At 41.1% G+C, this 21,052-nt stretch overlaps 1 protein-coding gene and 1 pseudogene across 1 annotated transcript; both read left to right on the top strand.

Annotated features, from left to right (window-relative positions):
• The first annotated feature begins 8,051 nt into the window (after positions 1–8,051).
• LOC122134789 (olfactory receptor 52K1-like) lies at positions 8,052–9,537 on the top strand. The gene has a single exon (XM_042711529.1). The coding sequence runs from the start codon at positions 8,284–8,286 to the stop codon at positions 9,226–9,228; it is 945 nt and encodes a 314-aa protein (XP_042567463.1). The 5' UTR covers positions 8,052–8,283; the 3' UTR covers positions 9,229–9,537.
• A 5,015-nt stretch (positions 9,538–14,552) lies between these two features.
• LOC109103672 lies at positions 14,553–16,035 on the top strand (annotated as a pseudogene).
• The last annotated feature ends 5,017 nt before the right edge of the window (positions 16,036–21,052 follow it).

The following is a 21,052-nucleotide window of genomic DNA, read 5'->3' as shown; positions in this document are numbered from 1 at the left end:
AAGTCTTTGATGAAGCGATGATAGAAGTTGGTAAAACCCAGGAAGGGTTGGGATTATTTTATAACTGTGGGAGTGGGCCAGTTATGAATGGTGTCAACCTGCCCCTCTTCCATCCGGATACCGTTTTTGCTGATATGATAACCAAGGAATTTTACTGAGGACCAAAGGAAGGAACACTTTCGACTTTAAGGAAAAGGATCGTTTTTGATGATGTTTTTGCTGATGTGATAACCAAGGAATTTTACTGAGGACCAACTGGGAATACACAAAGATGTCATCAATGTAAACCAACATGAACTTGTAGAGGAAATCCCGGAGCACCTCATGCTTGAAGTCTTGTAATACTGAGGTGGCATTGACCAGGCCATACGGCATAACCCAATATTCATAGTGGCCAGTAGGGATCACAAACGCGGTCTTCCAGTCATCCCTCTTGTGTATCCGGATGAGGTTGTATGCACTGCAGAGGTCCAGCTTGGTGAAGGCAGCAGCACCACTGAGTTGTTCCAGAGAAGCAGAGATGAGGAGAAATGGGTTGTGGAACTTCACAGTTATTTGTTGAGAGCTCGATAGACTGTACAAGGCCATAAGCCTCCGTCATTTTTGCCACAAAAAAAGAAGCTTGAATCAGCAAGGGACTTGAATCAGACAGATGTAACCTTGCTGTAAAGCCTCCTCTATGTATTCCTTCATGACCTTCTGTTCAGGAATGGAGAGTGGATAAATTTTGCCACGGGGCACTGGCTCACCTGGTATGAGATCAATCACCCAGTCCCATGGCTGATGTGGAAGCAATTGAGTCACTCTCTTGGGACAAAATACATTGCTAAAGGGGGCATAACATGATGGTATGTTGGTAGACTGCTCCAGAACCAGTAAGGAGTTGGATTCTTCATGATAGATTCTGACCCGCATCTGAATGGGACCCACACTGATTTGGGCATTCCATCTACTGAGGCATTTGCCAATCACTGGAGCCTCTTCTAGAGCTTAAGTTTGTGGCAGAAGTTACCGGAGATTAAGTTTTTGGCTGACCCAGAGACGATGAGGGCTGCAACAGATACAGATATACCAGGGACAGTAAGGTTCACAATAGTAGTTAACAACTGGAATTCAACTGATGGATCGTGGAGAAAACTTACCGCAGAATGTGGAGGATGAATGGAACATGAATTGATGACCTCCAACACCACAGTATAAGCATAGACCCTGGGTCAGCCACCTCTGCTGCTCAGTATATGGTAAACGGGTGATTCCTAAATGAATGATTCTATATCTGCTCCTGGAGCAGAAGCATACTCTGGAGGGCAGAGAAGAGAGGAGGTGGATTGGCCCTGCATTTCCTCCATGTATTGTTGGACACGATGGGAAACTTGAATGGACAGCTGAATTAATTTCTTGAGACTGACGTTGTCACTGTAAGTAGTGAAATGTAGCCACAATCCAGTATTCAGTCCTTGTCGATAGGTTGTTGTGAGTGAGCACTCATTCCAGCCACTGGCAGCTGTGAGAGTTTTAAACTTCAGAGCATAATCAGAGATTGACCCACTGGCAGCTGTGAGAGTTTTAAACTTATATCCAGCTGGTCAGCCAAAAACCTCACAGAAGATGCTCACAAAACTCTCCAGGGACTGAGTAACTGGTTCTGCTTGATCCCAAATGGTTTGGGCCAATTGAAGCGCTCACCTGGTCAACAATTAAATTATGAAAGTGATTTTTGCCCATTCTGTGGTACGCCGATGCGGCTGCATCTCCAGGGCCAACGATCATTGCAAGAAGAATCCATTGCAATCCTCCACCAAGCCAGAGTAAAGCACTGGACTGGTCACAGGACTGAAGGAGGTGAAGGAGAAGTGGTGGATGGTGATGCGGATGTGGAGAAACTCATTGCTCATTTAAGCCCACAAGCTTTTGGAATGGATTCAAGGTCCTTGTGCTGTTGTTCTTTAAAGGTCTGGTCTTCTGTAACAGAAGGACTCAGGATAGCAGAGTTCAGTTCAAAGATTTATTAACAGCAAGACAGGAAGCAGATAATAGATGATATTGAGATATGCAGTGTTGGGGATTAACTAGTTACATGTAACGGCGTTACGTAATTTAATTACAAAATAAATGTAACAGTAATCAGTTACAGTTACTAAGAAAAAATGTATAATTCAATTACAGTTACTTATGAAAATTTTAACGATTACAAAGGGGATAACATTTGAATATTTACACACATCCACATACAGATTTAATTGATTTCTTTCCCAAATTGCACTGAGACATACAGCCCTATAATTTCTGTGATGCGGAAAACACAGACTGGTTCGTAGAATCCAGTCATAAAAACGGAATTCTTATAGACAGATTTAATTGATATATGCCACATTTTGGACGAATCAAAAGTAGGTCAGTACAATTGAATCAAAACGTGATATGGACTAGTGTCTGTGAATATTAAGCCGCAAAAAGACAATATATGAATCGTGTACGTTCTGCTTGTCTGTTCAGGCACGGACTGGCCATCGGTAGAACCGGGACAATTCCCGGTGGCCTGGCAGACAATTTGGCCCGCTATTTTAATATTATTATTGTATAATTGCATGCCGAATGTACTAAAGCGATTATTTCCGAGTCTGCCATTCGATAATTAAATCTCTAATAAATCATGAAGCGGTTAGTCATGACTTTAGCTTCTCGCCTCCACCAAACGGTTTGGATCAGACTCAGAGTAATCGATGCAAGAGAGACAACTGAGTGGACTATGGAAGCGCACACCTGGAGCAGAGAAGCACAACTACTGGTCAGGGTTTCAAGTGCAGGTCAGTTTCATCTGTAACGTCTCGGTTACGTATGGTAACCCTCGTTCCCTGAAGGAGGGAACGGAGACGCCACGTCGGTGACTGACGAAAATGGGATATCGCTTCGATAGACCAATCTACTTCGAGTGTAAACTAAATGAGCCAATGCACATTGGTATGCAATTATTGCATCCAGCTGCCGCTGATCACAGCGTGAGTATAATAAGGCAGCAGGTGCAATGCATACCATGTTTTCGCTGAGGAGCCGAGCCGGAGACCCGGCAGCTCAGCTGTGGTACAGCAACCATGGCGACGGGACGTGGCGTCTCCGTTCCCTCCTTCAGGGAACGAGGGTTACCATATGTAACCGAGATGTTCCCTTTCAGTCGGTCACTCTCGACGCCACGTCGGTGACCGACGAAAATGGGATCCCTACCAAAGCGCCATGGGTGCTGCCCCTTCCAGTGCCCTGTCCGAGCCGCCTGCGCCCCTATTAGGTGTAGGCCGGGGCTCCGAACAAGTAGTTCCACTCACCATTGTCAAAGCACTACCTCACTTGGTGAGATTGGATAACACTGGGAAAATTGACCCGTTCCGCTTGGAACAGGGATGCTGCGGAAGCCCCATCCTTCCCGAAGGAGGTCTCGGGAGCAAATACACATATAGCATCTGTTTAGGTGTATATGGAGAAATTTGAGGTGATTCAAACCCTCTTGGAAAGGCAGAAGTCTGCCGGGGAAACACGGGCTCTAAGGCTATACCGTGGACTATACACAATACGAGTACCGCTTAGGGTCTCAATATGGAACCCAGCCTTCCATGGTTCTCACGGATTCATCATGAAGGCCTGGCACCGGACGTTCTGCCACGTCCAGCTGCCTAGGTTGATGGATGATCTCAACAGGGTCTACAGTACGGACACTCTGGAGCATTTTTAGCAAGCCGACACTAGCCGGGGCCTCTTTGTGTCCGGTCTACATAGCATCTCAATGCTTGGATGGGACAGAGCAAAGCCAGGGCTGGGTCTGCTTCCTCCAGGGGCAGCACTTGCAGGTTCACCACTTGGTCTTTGAAGGGTGTAGTGGGAACCTTGGGCACGTAGCCAGGCCGGGGCCTCAGTGTTACCTGAAAGTCAGCCGGCCCAAACTCTTGGCACGAATCGTCGACCGAAAATGCGTGCAGGTCCCCTACCCTCTTGATGGAGGCCAGTTGCAAGCAGGAGCAGAGTTTTCAATGAAAGAAAACTTTGGCTCGACTGAATGCAAAGGCTCGTATGGGCCCTGCTGTAGGGATTTCAGCACCAGAGTCAGGTCCCAAGTGGGTATAGAGGGTGCCAGGAAGGATTTAACCCCCTGGCCCCTCTAAGGAACCTGATGACGAGGTCATATTTACCTAAAGACTTCCCATTCACAGGGTCATGGTATGCAGCAATAGTGGCAACCTGGACTTTGAGGGTGGAGGGAGACATCCTTCGCTCCAGCACTTGCTGAAGGGGTGATGGTACGAAGAAATTGTGGCAATTTGGTCTTTGAGTTTGTGGGGAGAGGAAAGCACGACCACAAAGGTTCCACTTCAAGGCATAAGCGTGTCTCGTAGACAGTGCTCTTGCCGAAGTTATGGTGTTCACTACCTCCTGGGGTAGGTCACCTAGAACCTCCGTGTCCCGTCCAGGGACCAGACATGGAGTTTCCAAAGGTCTGAATGCGGGTGCCAAACGGTGCCCCGTCTCTGAGTCAGTAGATCCTTCCTCAGAGGAATCGGCCAAGGAGGGGCTGTCGCGAGGAGCACTTGTTTGGGGAACCAGGTCCGAGTGGGCCAATACGGCGCCACTAGCAAGACTTGCTCCTCGTCCTCCCGGACTTTGCACAGTGTCTGTGCGAGAAGGCTCACTGGGGGAAACCTCAGAACCTTCCGACTCCAAAGGAGGGGGTGGCGGGCGAGTTGTGACATGCAACGGGAGCGCAGACCACCTTGTCGGTTGATGTACGCAACGGTTGCTGTGTTGTCCATTTGGACCAGCACGTGCTTGCCTCATACGCGACCTTTGGGACGGGTTCGAGGCAAGGCCTATGCTAGTCTTTGTTTACTTAGTTAAGCAGCAGCAGCCCATTGCTCACCATCACTCAAAATACTGTATAAAGGATATCATTATTATCTATTGTAATGTTACAGTAGTAATTTAGCAGCAAATAATCATATTTTATAATAGGTTTAGGGGGAGCTAGGGCAGACAACAACACAACCCTTATGAAAATTAATGTATGGCATGGTTACCACAGATTAACAATGGTTTTTGCTACTACACTAACCATGGAATTTGTAGTAAAAATAAATAAAATGGAAATTAATTTGCCGACTTTAAAAAAAAAAAAAAAATAAAAAAAAACATGGTTACTGTACTTGGTTACAAAACATGGTAAAAGCATGTTTTTTTTTTATAAGGTAAAAACATTTCTCATGTTCAGTATTAGGATTTTTCTATAAAGATATTGTAGTGATGTACTAATTTTGACATGTAGGCAATTTAGAAAGTATAGTTTTGTTAAATCTTGAGTATTAATGTCATGAGAGACATAGATATCAGGGCAAAATAAAGAGACTGAAAAGAAAATTGGACGTGAAGGTACAGTTCAGGAGAGAACTTTTAATTATTTTGCATGTCCCCAACCTGAGGATTAAAACATTTTTTATGTGAAGTCCATACAAAAAATAGGGTTGTCCATGTTTCAGAATGTGTTGTGTGTGTATGAGTGTGAGATTTCCCGGCCTATTTTTTTTCCCCCAGTCTGCCCCTCATGGAAATTAATGGCACAGACATGCGGTTTCATTTACTACACATAGGCTTACTGATGCTAGCAGTGTTTTCAGCCTCTGCCGCCTCAATATATGAGTACATGAACACATAATGAGCATTTTACTTATTTTGAGAAAACTATCGTCATATCATATACAAAGAGAAAGCAATGTTTTAAAAAGACACCAATGTTTAAGTTTAGTACACAGAATAGGACACATGATTATTAGATAACCGTATTGGAGTTGATGTATATGCTTTTATTTATTATTATTTTTTAATAAACTATTTTTTCCCCCAAACCATTGTTAGATGCAGTGTTTCCTGTAATTATGCAAATATTTGGCTTCAAAAACAGTATCAGTAAACTGTAAACAGTAAACAGTAATCTGCATTGAACTTCAGATCAATCTCAATGTAAAAGCCAGTATTAAAGTCTGATTTTGTGGTGGATGTGTTCAAATTTGATCATCTTAATTCAAGTGATGAAGGATTCTGAAAGTCTGACAGTGTTGAGCACTACTGTGAGGTTAACCCTGCATGGTTTAAATGTTTGAAAATGATTAACAGTTGCAAATAAACATTCATTAGAAATTTAGAAAAAGTAATCAAAAGTAATCAGTTACATTACTTTTATAAAGTAATTGAAAAAGTTACACTACTATTACATTTTAAATAGGGTAACTTGTAATCTGTAACCTATTAAATTTCCAAAGTAACCTTCCCAACACTGGAGATATGACTGGGATACTGTCCTTGTAGATAGTGGAGAGATCAAGGACGCATAGCAGAGGATAGAGTGCTATGTGATTACTTACTCTTTGTGATCAGTAAGTATCCAGACAGGAGCACACACAGGTAAGAGGATCCAAGGAGATTATCAGGGAACACAGGAGACAACGAAGGAGCACAGGATTTGAGAATTGCAGGAGAGACACATGGAGCACAGGTAAGCAGTCCGAAGCTCAGTTTGAAAGTGAAAAAGTGAAAGTCGTGACATTTGCCAAGTTTGGTAACCCATACTCGGAATTGGTGCTCTGCATTTAACCCATCCAAGTGCACACACACAGCAGTGAGACGTGAACAGACACCCGGAGCAGCATACTCGGAATTGGTGCTCTGCATTTAACCCATCCAAGTGCACACACGCAGCAGTGAGAAGTGAACACAATTCAAGTGCACACACGGAGCAGTGGGCAGCTATATCCAGCGCCCAGGGAGCAACTAGGGGTTCAGTGCCTTGCTCAAGGGCACTTCAGCCATGGGTATTGAGGGTGTGAAAGAGAGCGCTGTTCATTCACTCCCTCCCACCTACAACTCCTGCCAACACCGAGACTTATAAATGCTGCATTCTTGTTACAAGTCCAACTCTCTAACCATTAGGCCACAGCTGCCCCATAATATGCAAAATTCTAAGGCTTCTAAATTATTAACCTGATCAAAACTCTGCTGAAAAATCACCGGCAAATATACAAATTATGAATGTGTTGGGAAAAACAGCAAGTACACTGCATTAACGTTTTTGTTCAGTGCATAATCGCCTAGTGCTTTCTGTTTTCGGTTAAAGAGATGAAGTTGACGCCACTCACTCGTCATCTCCGCAGTATGCACTTGTATGCAAGTTTCATACGGATTACATAATCTAAGAATATTTGTTTTCTATTTGAATTGGTTCATTTAAACATTTCACTCTCTATAGATATATTTTTAATGTTTGTAATAAGGCAAGCATACACAGAGTTTGGAAATGACGCTCTCAAGTTCATAGGCTGAGACGGCAGAAAGCGCATCATGTTTGCTTTAATTATTTTACAAAACATTTCGTTGCTATTCTGAGTGCACACGAATAAACGTCTTTACAGATACAAAAGACCCATTACTCTTATCTGTATGACCAAAAATGACGAAGTATTTCAAGAGCAAATTATCACAGCAGTGCCTCCATCTGTCATGCAGTAGCCCTACCACAACTGTTCTTCTTCCACACTCCGCACAAACACGTGAACAGTGCACTTTTTTCTAGGCTAACATTAAATTGAGTTGCAATATAAAGTTGCTACTACAAACATATATCAGATGATAAGCCATTTTTCAGATGATAAGCCATTGAGGTCAATTAATGTTAGGTGAGTGTATGGATTTCCTGCCCGATGTACTGTATTACCACATAGATCAGCCGTTAACGATTTGTCTGCCATGGGCTGCGTGATTTCGCCACTTTGTGTGGAATTTTTTTTTTTCCTGTGACTAAGCCACTAATAACATTTTGGTCGACCAAGCCTCTTCTCGTCGACTAATGGTTAGTTGACTATTAGGGGGCATCCCTACTATTATTTCATGTCAGGTTTTAAAGGTTCAATAAATGTAGAATGAATTAAGATTTCACATTCAAGAAGAATACACAGAAGAATACTACATACACAGTGCATCATCATCATGTGATCTGAAATCCCAAGACAGACATTCAAAGTTATACACAATGCTCTATATAAACAGCATGAATGCACAGTAAAGTAAGACTCATGATGCGTCATCCATTTGTGTTGGTCATTTGATTTGAACTATCTGGACTACTGTTTGTAGGTATCTTTACACATGGACTGGATAACTGCAGCACCTAGAGACAATGGAGACTGAATCTAAAAAAGGAACATGTTAATCTAAATATTTTGAGTTTACAGTGTGTTAAACATTATAAAGAAGATGAAAAACTCATCAGTTGTGTCATTGATAATACTGGAAGCCTTTTACAGAATGGAGGACCTTAAATACCTGTACTTTGTCATCTTTTTCATGATATACATGCTCGTACTCTTTGCAAACATCACTGTGATCATTGTCGTAATTAGCAACAAAGTGCTACATAAACCTATGCACATATTTCTATGTAACTTGGCTGTAAATGGCATCTATGGCAGCACTGCTTTGCTTCCCCCCTTGTTAGCTACTTTAATGTCTCCTCCTCATGAGGTATCTTTGGCATGCTGTCAGGCTCAAACTTACTTCCTGCACACATATACTATCATAGAGTTCACCATTTTGTCAGTGATGTGCTATGATCGCTATGTGGCCATCTGCTATCCGCTGCAGTATCACACTATTATGACGATCACAAAAGTCTATAAATTAATAGCCTTCTCATGGGGTTATCCTTTAGTGGCATTCGCATTATTTTTTATTTTGACTCTGCACTTGACACACTGTAGAAACATTATAGGGCGAGTCTACTGCTCCAACTATTCTCTTGTCAAACTGTCCTGTGATGACACAAATGTTGTGAGTGCTATTGGATTGCTTTCTGTTGTTGCTTACTCTATTCCTCAGCTAGTGATGACTTTCTATTCATATGTACATATTCTTAAAATATGCTTTACTGCCACTAAAGACTCTAAAATAAAAGCACTGAAGACCTGCACTCCACACTTATTTGCAATACTGAACTATAGTGTGGGATGTTTTTTTGAAATTGTACAAAGTCGCTTTGACACAAGTTATCTCCCATTTGAAACACAAATATTTATGTCACTTTATTTCTTGATATTTCCTCCTATTCTGAATCCAGCCATTTATGGGCTGAGTGTTCAGGCTCTGAGAGGCAATATTTTTCGACTTTGTGGCTCTAAGAATAAGTTACTGCCTTTAAAGTAGAATCTTTGTAATTTTCTAGGTGAAAAATGCATGTTTTCAAATGTTTCATTGTGTCAATAAACAGCTTACGTTCCTGACATTTTTAAGTAATATCTGAATTTTGCTGAGGTCTCCATGCAAGATGATATGTTGCCCTCTGAAAGCATTAGTCAGTAAACCGTGTAATGAACACACTGATTGTCACCATTCAAGAAAACTATTCAACAAAGTTTCACTTGGTGTTCTGATCCTCTCCTTAATGAGAAATGTGGGAGAAAAAAAAGAGAATTTCATGGATATGGGTTGATAGATAGTGCTAGCAGGTATTGTGCAGAGGCTGTAGAGTCTTCTGCAGTCAGGACTGCCTGAGCTAGTCCCTACTCCAGCCAAGTCAACCCTTGATGTTTGTCTGCATCAATAGACACTGAAAGACATCCCAAGAAAAACTTAGGAAATAACAATCAAGACACATACAAGTGCATTTCCCACATGGAAAGAACCTATATGAGGATATATGCGCATATATGAAACCTACATGCAGTTTATATGCACATATATGCTGCATATATTCAGCATATATGCACATATATGATAATATATATGCCCATATATGAAACCTATATGCAGTTTATATGCACATATATGCTGCATATATAGAGCGTATATGCACATATATGATAATATATATGCTGCATATATGCGTATATACCACATATAGGCAAGATTGAGGTGCATATATGTGCATATACAGGCCATATAGGTCTCCTGTATTGGTTTTTTTTATCATATTTTATGATATATATGTTCAAGATGTCTCCTATATAGCTCATTGCAGGATCTGGTCATTTTGTAGCTCTTATCTCAGTTTGGCAACTGTCTCCTATATAGCTCATTGCAGGATCTGGTCATTTTGTAGCTCTTATCTCAGTTTGTTATCTCAGTTTGGCAACTGTCATAGTGATTTAACTATGTCATTTAAGTGAGGGGAGATGGAAAGCTATGATGTCTACACGTTTTAATGAATCATTTACAAGGTCAATTCTTTCTTGTATGAAGATAGTGGAAAAGGAAATGTATAACAAAATGGTTTGTCATTTTTTTTTTTTTTTTGTCTTGTACTATTTGATTGTTCTTAAGTAAATAAATAATGTAAATTTCTACATTTTGGGCTTTTATTTATGTTGCCTAGCAGCTATGGATTTTAATAATTTTACTAATATATAGGTAAACATATAGGTGAACATATAGGTGCATATATACGTGCATATATGCACACACATATACATTAATATATGTACCTGTATAGGTATATGTATGCACGTATATATGTACACATATATGTACGTATATATGTACACATATATGTACATATATGTGCATATATGTATATATAATATAGGAAAATGGCCAATTTTATATATGTCACATATATTAAAAACCTATATCAAAACCTATATTAAAACATATGTTTATATAGGTTTTTTCCATGTGGGTTACCAGTAATAAATTCACTTGTGTGTCTTTTTTTTTTTTTCAGGGGCTGCCGACCAGACTCCCATTTCTGCTTAAGAGCAATGTCAGGTTAAACAATGCAGCCAAGGCAAGAACAATAATAATAATAATAAACATTTACTTCTTAAGATGATATTTAGTGTTGTTCATTTTAAGGAATTTGCATGCTTTGTATTAGTTTATGTTTTGCCCTGACTTGCGCTGTTATGACTATCATGTTAGTATCTGATACTGGGGTGTTAGAAAATTTACTACAGTAATGGCTAAAGTAATATGTTTATATTACTAAAGTAGAATTACCACAACAAATGACCATTAATAAGTTACAATTTACTATAGTACCTTTACTATAGTATGGTTCAAACACTGTAGTATTTACTATGGAAATTTTACTACATTTTCTATAATTAATCTACTATAGTATTTATTCATGTGGGTAGCCAGAGATCAGTTATCAGGGTTAAAAGATCTGGGATCTGTTAAATTATCTTCAAAATTTTTTGAACAGCAGATGGCAGCAAATAAAGACAAATCACAATAAACAAGACAGATTTTAAATTATTTCTCTACATGCGCTCTTGCATCACACTCGCTGATTCTGTCATTAAAAAGGCAAAACCTGTCGAGTTTGTAATGTTTCGTGACATTATTTGTTTTTACCTAAAAGCTTATTTGCACCTATCATTTGCACCTATACAAAAAAAAATCTAAGAACAAATTAAAAGCAATTATACTACGGGGCCGTTGAATCTGATTGGCTGACGAAAGTTCTGAGGTGTGCAATTATTTTCTGGGAAACGCACGGCGAACGTAGTTCCAAGCAGCTCTCTTGACCGCATTACAGTTTCATATCACTTCGCATAGTAAAACTGTAATAACGGAAATTACAGGACTAACAAAAACAACATGACAGACGATTTTCTGAAAGTAAATAAACATGACATTTCTCACTAGTGAGGTAATAACAGCACTGTGTAGAGACGCTGCTGCAGAACACTATTAAGGGATGCACAGAGGTAGCCTAATTCACACAAGCTCTCTTTCTCTCTCTCTCTCTCTCTCTCTTTCTTTGTCTTTCTCTGTGTGTCTCTGTCTCTCTCGCTCTCGCTCTCCTTCTAGTAACTTCATTAATAACTGCATTAAAATGCTATCAACGGCTCAAGCCTTAAAATGACGTTTTGGAACCAGCAAAAGAGGCGCTGGATGAGATGCGAAAGAAATAATCCTACTCACAATAGCGATTTAAGTACAAAAACGTCTCAGGTTACGTATGTAACCATGGTTCCCCGAGGGCACAAGATACTGCATCGGAAAATGCTAGGGGAACTCTTTCAGCGTGACTGGCTCTGAATCACGTGTGTAATCAGTCCAATGGATGGGCGAGATGTCACAGGCAGGGTGAGGTAGTGATCAGGAAGCTGAAAAGCACGTGTGGTGAAACCGCCATTTAGCCTCTAGGAATGAAGCAAGCACCGACAGGCATGCGGGAAGTATGGCCCCGAGACACAGCGTCTCGTTCCCTCGAGGAACCATGGCTATATACGTTACCTTAGACATTACTCTTCAGGAACTCGAGCTGCATCGGAAAACGCTAGGGGAACGAGAATGCCCACGCCGCCAGACTTTCAAATCTCTGCCTAGTGTGAAAGAGCACAGCTAAAGCAAGAGAAGGAGCCAGGAGCCTGACAGTAATCGGGGACAACCTGCCCAATAGCCAAACTTCAGAAGGAGTGAGTCTTGACCCCCAAGACGGGAGATCAGAGGACTCGAAGCTTTAGGATAACATCCTGATCCACCGCTTAGCATAAGCTTCTTCTGGCCGGAGGCCTCAGCCTCAGCGCACCGCCAAGGAAACATGTAATAAGAGGGTGTCTGCCCACTGAGGTCTGGTCTTCTGTAACAGAAGGACTCAGGATAGCATAGTTCAGTTCAAAGATTTATTAACAGCAAGATAGGAAGCAGATAATAGATGATATTGAGATATGACTGGGATACTGTCCTTGTAGATAGTGGAGAGATCAAGGAAGCATAGCAGAAGATAGAGTGCTATGTGATTACTTACTCTTTGTGATCAGTAAGTATCCAGGCAGGAGCACTCACAGGTAAGAGGATCCAAGGAGATTATCGGGGAACACAGCAGACAATGAAGGATTTGAGAATTGCAGGAGAGACACATGGAGCTCAGGTAAGCATTCCAAACCTCAGTTTAAAAGTGAAAAAGTGAAAGTCGTGACATTTGCCAAGTATGGTAACCCATACTCGGAATTGGTGCTCTGCATTTAACCCATCCAAGTGCACACACAGCAGTGAGAAGTGAACACACCGTGAACACACACCCGGAGCAGTGGGCAGCTGTATCCAGTGCCCGGGGTTCAGTGCCTTGCTCAAGGGCACTTCAGCCATGGGTATTGAGGGTGAAAGAGAGCGCTGTTCATTCACTCCCTCCCACCTACAACTCCTGCCAGCACCGAGACTCGAACCTGCAACCTTCGGGTTACAAGTCCAACTCTCTAACCATTAAGCCACAGCTGCCCCATAATATGCAAATTTCTAAGGCTTCTAAATTATTAACCTGATCAAAACTCTGCTGAAAAAAACACAGGCAAATATAATAATTATGAATGTGTTAGGGAAAAACAGCAAGTAGACTGCATTAATGTTTTAATAATTTATTTTTACACTAGTGCTTTCTGTTTTCGGTTAAAGAGATGAAGTCGATGCCACTCACTCGTCATCTCCGCAGTATGCACCTGTATGCATGTTTCATACGGATTACATAATCTAAGAATATTTGTTTTCTATTTGAACTGGTTCATTTAAACGTTTCACTCTCTATAGATATATTTTTAATGTTTGTAATAAGGCAAGCATACACAGAGTTTGGAAGTGACACGCTCAAGTTCACAGGCTGAGACGGCAGAAAGCGCATCATGATTACTTTATTTTACAAAAGTGCAACGTTTCGTTGTTATTCTGAGTGCACATGAATAAACGTCTTTACAGATACAAAAGATGCATTACTCTTATCTGTATGACCAAAAATGATGAAGTATTTCAAGAGCAAATGATCACAGCAGTGCCTCCATCTGTCATGCAGTAGCCCTACCACTACTGTTCAGCTTCCACACTCTGCACAAACATGTGAACAGTGCACTTTTTTCTAGGCTAACATTAGATTGAGCTGGCATGTAAAGTTGCTACTACATACATATTTCAGATGATAAGCCATTTTTGAGGTCAATTAATGTTAGGTGAGTGTATGGATTTCCTGCCCGATGTACTGTATTACCACATAGATCAGCCGTTAATGATTTGTCCACCATGGACTGCGTGATTTCGCCCCTTCGTGTGGAATTTTTTTTTTTTCTGTGACTAAGACACTAATGACATTTTGGTCGACCAAGCCTCTTCTCGTCGACTAATGGATAGTTGACTATTAGTGGGCAGCCCTACTATTATTTCATGTCAGGTTTTAAAGGTTCAATAAATGTAGAATGAATTAAGATTTCACATTCAAGAAGAATACACAGAAGAATACTACATACACAAAACATCATCATCATGTGATCTGAAATCCCAAGACAGCCATTCAAAGTTATACACAATGCTCTATATAAACAGCATGAATACACAGTAAAGTAAGACTCATGATGTGTCATCCATTTGTGTTTTTCATTTGATTTGAACTATCTGGACTACTGTTTGTAGGTATCTTAACTTTACACATAGACTGGATAACTGCAGCACCTAGAGACAATGGAGACTGAATCTAAAAAAGGAACATGTTAATCTAAATATTTTGTGTTTACAGTGTGTTGAACATTATAAAGAAGATGAAAAACTCATCAGTTGTATCATTGATAATACTGGAAGCCTTTTACAGAATGGAGGACCTTAAATACCTGTACTTTGTCATCTTTTTCATGATATACATGCTCGTACTCTTTGCAAACGTCACTGTGATCATTGTAGTAATTAGCAACAAAGTGCTTCATAAACCTATGCACATATTTCTATGTAACTTGGCTGTAAATGGCATCTATGGCAGCACAGCTTTGCTTCCCCCCTTGTTAGCTACTTTAATGTCTCCTCCTCATGAGGTATCGCTGGCATGCTGTCAGGCTCAAACTTACTTCCTGCACACATATGCTATCATAGAGTTCACCATTTTGTCAGTGATGTGCTATGATCGCTATGTGGCCATCTGCTATCCGCTGCAGTATCACACTATTATGACGATCACAAAAGTCTATAAATTAATAGCCTTCTCATGGGGTTATCCTTTAGTGGCATTTGCCTTGTTTTTTATTCTGACTCTGCGCTTGACACACTGTAGAAACATTATAGGCCGAGTCTACTGCTCCAACTATTCTCTTGTCAAACTGTCCTGTGATGACACAAATGTTGTGAGTGCTATTGGATTGCTTTCTGTTGTTGTTTACACTTTTCCTCAGCTTGTGATGACTTTCTATTCATATGTACATATTCTTAAAATATGCTTTACTGCCACTAAAGACTCTAAAATAAAAGCACTGAAGACCTGCACTCCACACTTATTTGCAATACTGAATTATAGTGTGGGATGTTTTTTTGAAATTGTACAAAGTCGCTTTGACACAAGTTATCTCCCATTTGAAAACACAAATATTTATGTCACTTTATTTCTTGATATTTCCTCCTATTCTGAATCCAGCCATTTATGGGCTGAGTGTTCAGGCTCTGAGAGGCAATATTTTTGGACTTATTTGTGGCTCTAAGAATAAGTTATTGCCTTTAAAGTAGGATCTATGTTATTTTCTTGGTGAAAAAATGCATGTTTCCAAATGTTTCATTGTGTCAATAAACAGCTTACATTCCTACATTTGTAAGTAATATCTGAATTATGCTGAGGTCTCCATGCAAGATGATATGTTGCCCTCTGAAAGCAGTAGTCAGTAAACCGTGTAATGAACACACTGATTGTCACCATTCAAGAAAACTATTCAACAAAGTTTCACTTGGTGTTCTGTTCCTCTCCTTACTGGGAAATGTGGGAGAAAAAAAAAGAAGTTCATGCATATGGGTTGATAGATAGTGCTAGCAGGTATTGTGCAGAGGCTGTAGAGTCTTCTGCAGTCAGGACTGCCTGAGCTTGCCCCTACTCCAGCCAAGTCAACCCTTGATGTTTGTCTGCATCAATAGACACTGAAAGACATCCCAAGAAAGACTTAGGAAATAACAGTTAAGACACATGCAAGTGCATTTACCAGTAATAAATTCACTTGTGTGTCTGTTTTTTTTTCAGGGGCTGCCGGCCAGACTCCCATTTCTGCTTGAGAGCAATGTCAGGTTAAACAATGCAGATATGAAAATAGTATCAAACAGCATGCACATTACTGCTTGACAGCAATGACGAGCAAAATGTAAACAATGCAGCCAAGAACAAAAATTGTATTAGTTTATGTTTTGCCCTTACTTGCGCTATTATGACTATCATATTAGTATCCGATACTGGGGTGTTAGAAAATTTACTACAGTAATGGCTGAAGTAATTTGTTTATATTACTATAGTAGAATTACCACAGCACATGACCATTCATAAGTTACAATTTACTATAGTACCTTTACTATAGTATGGGTCAAAACACTATTTACTATGGAAATTTTACTACATTTTCTATAATTAATTTACTATAGTATTTTTTTTTCATGTGGGTAGCCAGTGATCAGTTATCAGGGTTAAAATATCTAGGATCTGTCAAATTATCTTCAATTTGCAAAATTTTTTGACAACATTTTTTTGAACAGCAGATGGTAGCAAATAAAGACAAATCACAATAAACAAGATTGATTTTAAATGCTTTCTCTACATGCCCTCTTGAATTACACACTAGGATCCGCTGATTCTGAGATCCATTTTCATCATTAAAAAGGCAAAACCTGTTTCGATTGTGAAAAGGAGGGGTGATTTTGCTTTAATAATTTCATTGTTTTGTGTTTTACCATGGGACCTACAATTGCATGAAATTGCATGGCTTTGCCACAGTCCCAAGGAATACTGTGGCTTAGAGATTTCAAATCAAACCCAATTTATCAGGTAGAGAACTTGACGAGCACAAGGAAAGAGGTTAAATTCTTGTAAAATGCTTCCGGGTGTGAAATCCACGCACGCGCGCCCAGGATGCTAGAGCAGGACTAAGATTCACCTGCTCATGCCTGGCTTACCATTGCAGCAGCAAGCGCCAGGCAGGCAATGGCAGCAGGCAGGTGTGACCAGTGCAGAATCTACTCTTTGGAAGATGGCCTGGTGTCAAGAAGGGCCAGCAAAGAAGCACACTTTCCTCCAAAAAAAAAACATCAAGGGACAAGTGATCTTCTGAGGAAAGTATAGTGAAATGGACTGCTGAGGAACCTGGACGGGGCAAAGTTTCATATTCTCCCGCTGAAAGCCCCTTTCCGATTGTTTGGGGCATCTGGAAAAAACGTGTCCGTCCGGAGAAACAGGTGAGCGCTACCATCAGTCCTGTGTCATGCCAACAGTTGACACCATCCCATGTGTGTGGGGGTGCTTCTCATCCAAGGGAGTGGGGTCACTCACAAATTCTGCCCAAAAAACACAGCCCATGAAATAAAGGAATGTACCAAAACACCCTCCAAGCCAGCTTCCTTCCAACAACCCAACAAAAGTTTGGTGAAGAAACAATGGCCATTTTTCCAGCACCATGGGAGCACCGTGCCCATAAGGCAAAAGTGAGAACCAAGTGGGCTCGGGGACCAGAATGTTGAAATTTTTGGGTCCATGGCCTGGAAACCTTCCCAGATCTTAAATCCCCATTGAGAAACTTGTGTTGTCAAATCCTGCCAAGAGGCGGGTGGACAAACAAAAACCCACTATTTCTGACAAACTCCAAGAAGTTATTATGAAAAGAATGGGTTTTGCTATCAGTCAGAGATTGGCCCCGAGAAGTTGTATTGCGAGCATGCCCAGTAGATTTGCAAGAGGTCCTGGAAAAAAGAAGGGCCCAACACTGCAAATACTGACTCTTTGCATAAATGTCATGTAATGTCGATAAAAGGCCTTTGAAACGTGCTGCAAGTGCATTGTAATTATATTCAGTACATCACAGAACAACTGAAAACAAAAGATCTAAAAGCAGTTTTAGCAGCAAACTTTTTTGAAAACTAAATATTTACGGGTAATTTCTCAAAAACTTTTGGCCACGACTGGGCTAGGCTACTTGGGGTATCTCAGTTCTTTCTCTGGTAGTCCATTATCTGTGCCCTGGCTTTTGTGGAAAATCTGTCCATCCTAAAGGCTAAGGAGAATTTTTTGCAAGGACCTGTCATTTACATAAGGTACTGTAAGGATACTATAAGGGAAAACATGGTCAAACATGACATCCTGCCATTATTCACAAATAACCATTTCTGCAACAAGATGGTGGCGCGTCCACACGCAGCGGCTTCTCTCACTCCCATCAGATAACTGGGGTGGTGTGTGATCAAGCGATTCGTTCTGTTCTCCCTGGTAGTTATTATGTGTTTTTTGTCTTGTGATTCGCAGTGTTTTTGTATGTCTTCATCGTGTCTACCTCTCTTTAAGCGTGGATACAGTCTTGAGTTTCTGCTGGATGTCGGCAGAACCACATTTTTAGAGTTAAACTCCGCGCACACGGAAGAGCTGCGGTACCTCGGTCTGCTCCGGAGGCCTTCACCATCACCGACCCTCACCACTGCATCTCGCCCACAGCGGAGGCGCCACAAGCGACGTGAGAGGAAGCAGAAGAGGGTTAAGTGCGGAGGTATCCGGGCTAGGCTAACGGCTAACCCTCACAAGCCAGTGAGCTAACCTATCCCCACCATCGTACTGGCTAACGTAGACTCTTTGGACAATAAACTGGACTACATCTGATTACTACGCTCAACTCAGAGGACTGTAAGAGACTGTTGTGTTTTTGTGTTCACGGAAACATGGCTTAGCAACAGCACATGTACCAACTGTACCAGCACATCAGTGAGCAGCAGACAGCCCAACCTGATGCTTTTCTCATCATCTGGGGATTTCAACCATGCAGACTTAAAGAATGTGTTTTTAAAAATCACCATCACATTAACTTTCCAACATGAGGTAATAACATTTTAGACTTTGTTTACACCACACAGAGAGGAGCTTACAAAGCCCTCCCCCTCCCCCACCTTGGTGCCTCAGACCACATCACTGTCATGCTAATGCCTGCATACAGACAGCTCGTTAAAGTCGCCAAACCAGTTCACAATCAAATTCAAGTGTGGCTGGAAGGGTCGTCAGAGGCTCTTCAAGACATATGTTTAAGCAGGCTGCCACATACAATAACACCACAGACCTCCAAGAGTACTCAGAGACTGTCACTGCCTACATCACCAAGTGTATTTATGATGTAACAGTCACAAAGACACGACTGCACACCGTCACACAACTCCAACCTCTTTATTAAGTTTGTGTATGACACGACAGTGGTGGGTCTCATTAGCAACAGAGATGAGACAAACTACAGGAGCGAGGTGAGCTGCCTGGCCGGTTGGTGCAGTGACAACAATCTCTCTCTTAATGTCGAGAAGACGAAGGAGATTGTTGTTGACTTCAGGAGAGTGCACACTCAGCATGCTCCTCTGACCATCAATGGTGCGACTGTGGAGAGAGTGAGCAGCACCAAGTTTCTGGGTGTGCACATCACAGAGGACCTCTCTTGGACTGAAAACAAAGCAGCACTGGCCAAGAAAGCACAGCAGTGTCTCTACAGCCTCCGCAAACTGAGAAGAGCTAGAACCCCGGCCCCTATCATGTGCCCCTTCTACAGAGGCACCATCGAGAGCATTCTAACGAGCTGTATCACTGTGTGGTATGGCGCCTGCAACGCGTCCTGCCGGAAGACCCTACAACACATAGTGAGAGCAGCTGAGAAGATCATTGGTGGCCCCTCCTCCTCTCTACGGAACCCCATCTCCTCGCCAAAGCCCTCTGCATTGCAGGTGATCCCACACAGCCGTACAAGGCTTCTTCAGTCTGGTGCCATCAGGAGGATCTGCGGACTCCCCAGGCCAGGACCAGCAGATTGAAGGACAGCTCATTCATCATTGTCAGGAAGCTGAACTCGTTGAGCCCGAAACCTGCCCCCACTTCCCCTCTTCAGCCTGGCCAAGAAGCACAAGCAGTCACACTGAACTATGACTCAAACCCCCCCCCCCACCCCAGATCCTACACCCCCAGGACCTTCCACTCCCCCCTCCCACTAACATACGATGACATGCACCAGTCACTTTGTGCAGCATTGGTCTGCTCACTACCTCATTCAGCATAGAACTGACGTCATTCTACTACCTCTTCAGTCAGTTTAAATAAAAGAACTGCTCTGTGCCCTTTGTCACTTTAATCAGACTGAATAAGCTTTTTTGCACTACAATCTTTTTATCTGCACTGTTTGTTCACTTCACTGGTTTGCACTCTATTTGTCATGTGCCTTGTGCTGCTTTATTTAACTTTATTTTTACATGCCCTTATTTGTATAGTTGTATTTTATATTTTATATTTGATCTGTATCTATCTGGATTTTTAGGCTCTACTGTTAGTGTTATCTGTATGCACCATGGGTCTGAGAGTAACGCAATTTTTAATTCTCTGTATGCATGTACTGTACATGTGGAAGATTTGACAATTAAGCAGACTTGACTTGACTATCTAATTTTTGTTTTGTTTTTTATCAGTGAGAAGGAGCATTTTGACTGGAGGACTGAACAACAATTAAAAAGAGTCAACAACGGGAGTCATCCTAATTTCTGTTTTTAATAAATGGTGTTAATAAATAATATTGTTGTACACAAAGTTGTCTTTTTCTTCTCAGATGGCTAAATGGCCCTTGGAATTTTAGAAAAGGGTGAACTGTGTTTGTCTTTATAAAATGCTTTGTAGGACAATGTTCTGTTGCCGTATGACAACCAATAGTGAATACTAAAGCATAAATCAATACTAAATATGTCATTGATGGTCCATATGATTACACTGTATGTCTGATGGGCTAAATATGGTTAATATCTAAATGTAACTTTATATAAATTCACAACAACATATATCACTCCATCTCCTGTATATATGAAAACTTACAGTGAATATAATTAGGCTATAGTAGATCATGTATCATTACATTGTCCATTTGATCCAAATATGTGTATTAATTTTTTTATTCACTAATTAAATGTGTAATGTTAATGTTTTTTTTTTTTTCAAAAACATTAATTCAATTGTCTCCTGTAGGCTATGTTTGTAGACCAACAGTGAATATTTACAAATATTTTAATCCATAGTGCAGATCATCTGATA

This window comes from Cyprinus carpio, chromosome A21, assembly GCF_018340385.1.
Source record: "Cyprinus carpio isolate SPL01 chromosome A21, ASM1834038v1, whole genome shotgun sequence".
In the NCBI taxonomy this organism is placed as follows: Eukaryota; Metazoa; Chordata; class Actinopteri; order Cypriniformes; family Cyprinidae; genus Cyprinus; species Cyprinus carpio.
Note: the sequence above shows the minus strand (reverse complement) of the source record. Positions and strands in the feature narration are given on the sequence as shown.

Excerpts from the sequence above, each read along its gene's own strand:
- LOC122134789 (XM_042711529.1), top strand. The coding sequence starts at position 8,284 with ATGAAAAACTCATCAGTTGTGTCATTGATAATACTGGAAGCCTTTTAC.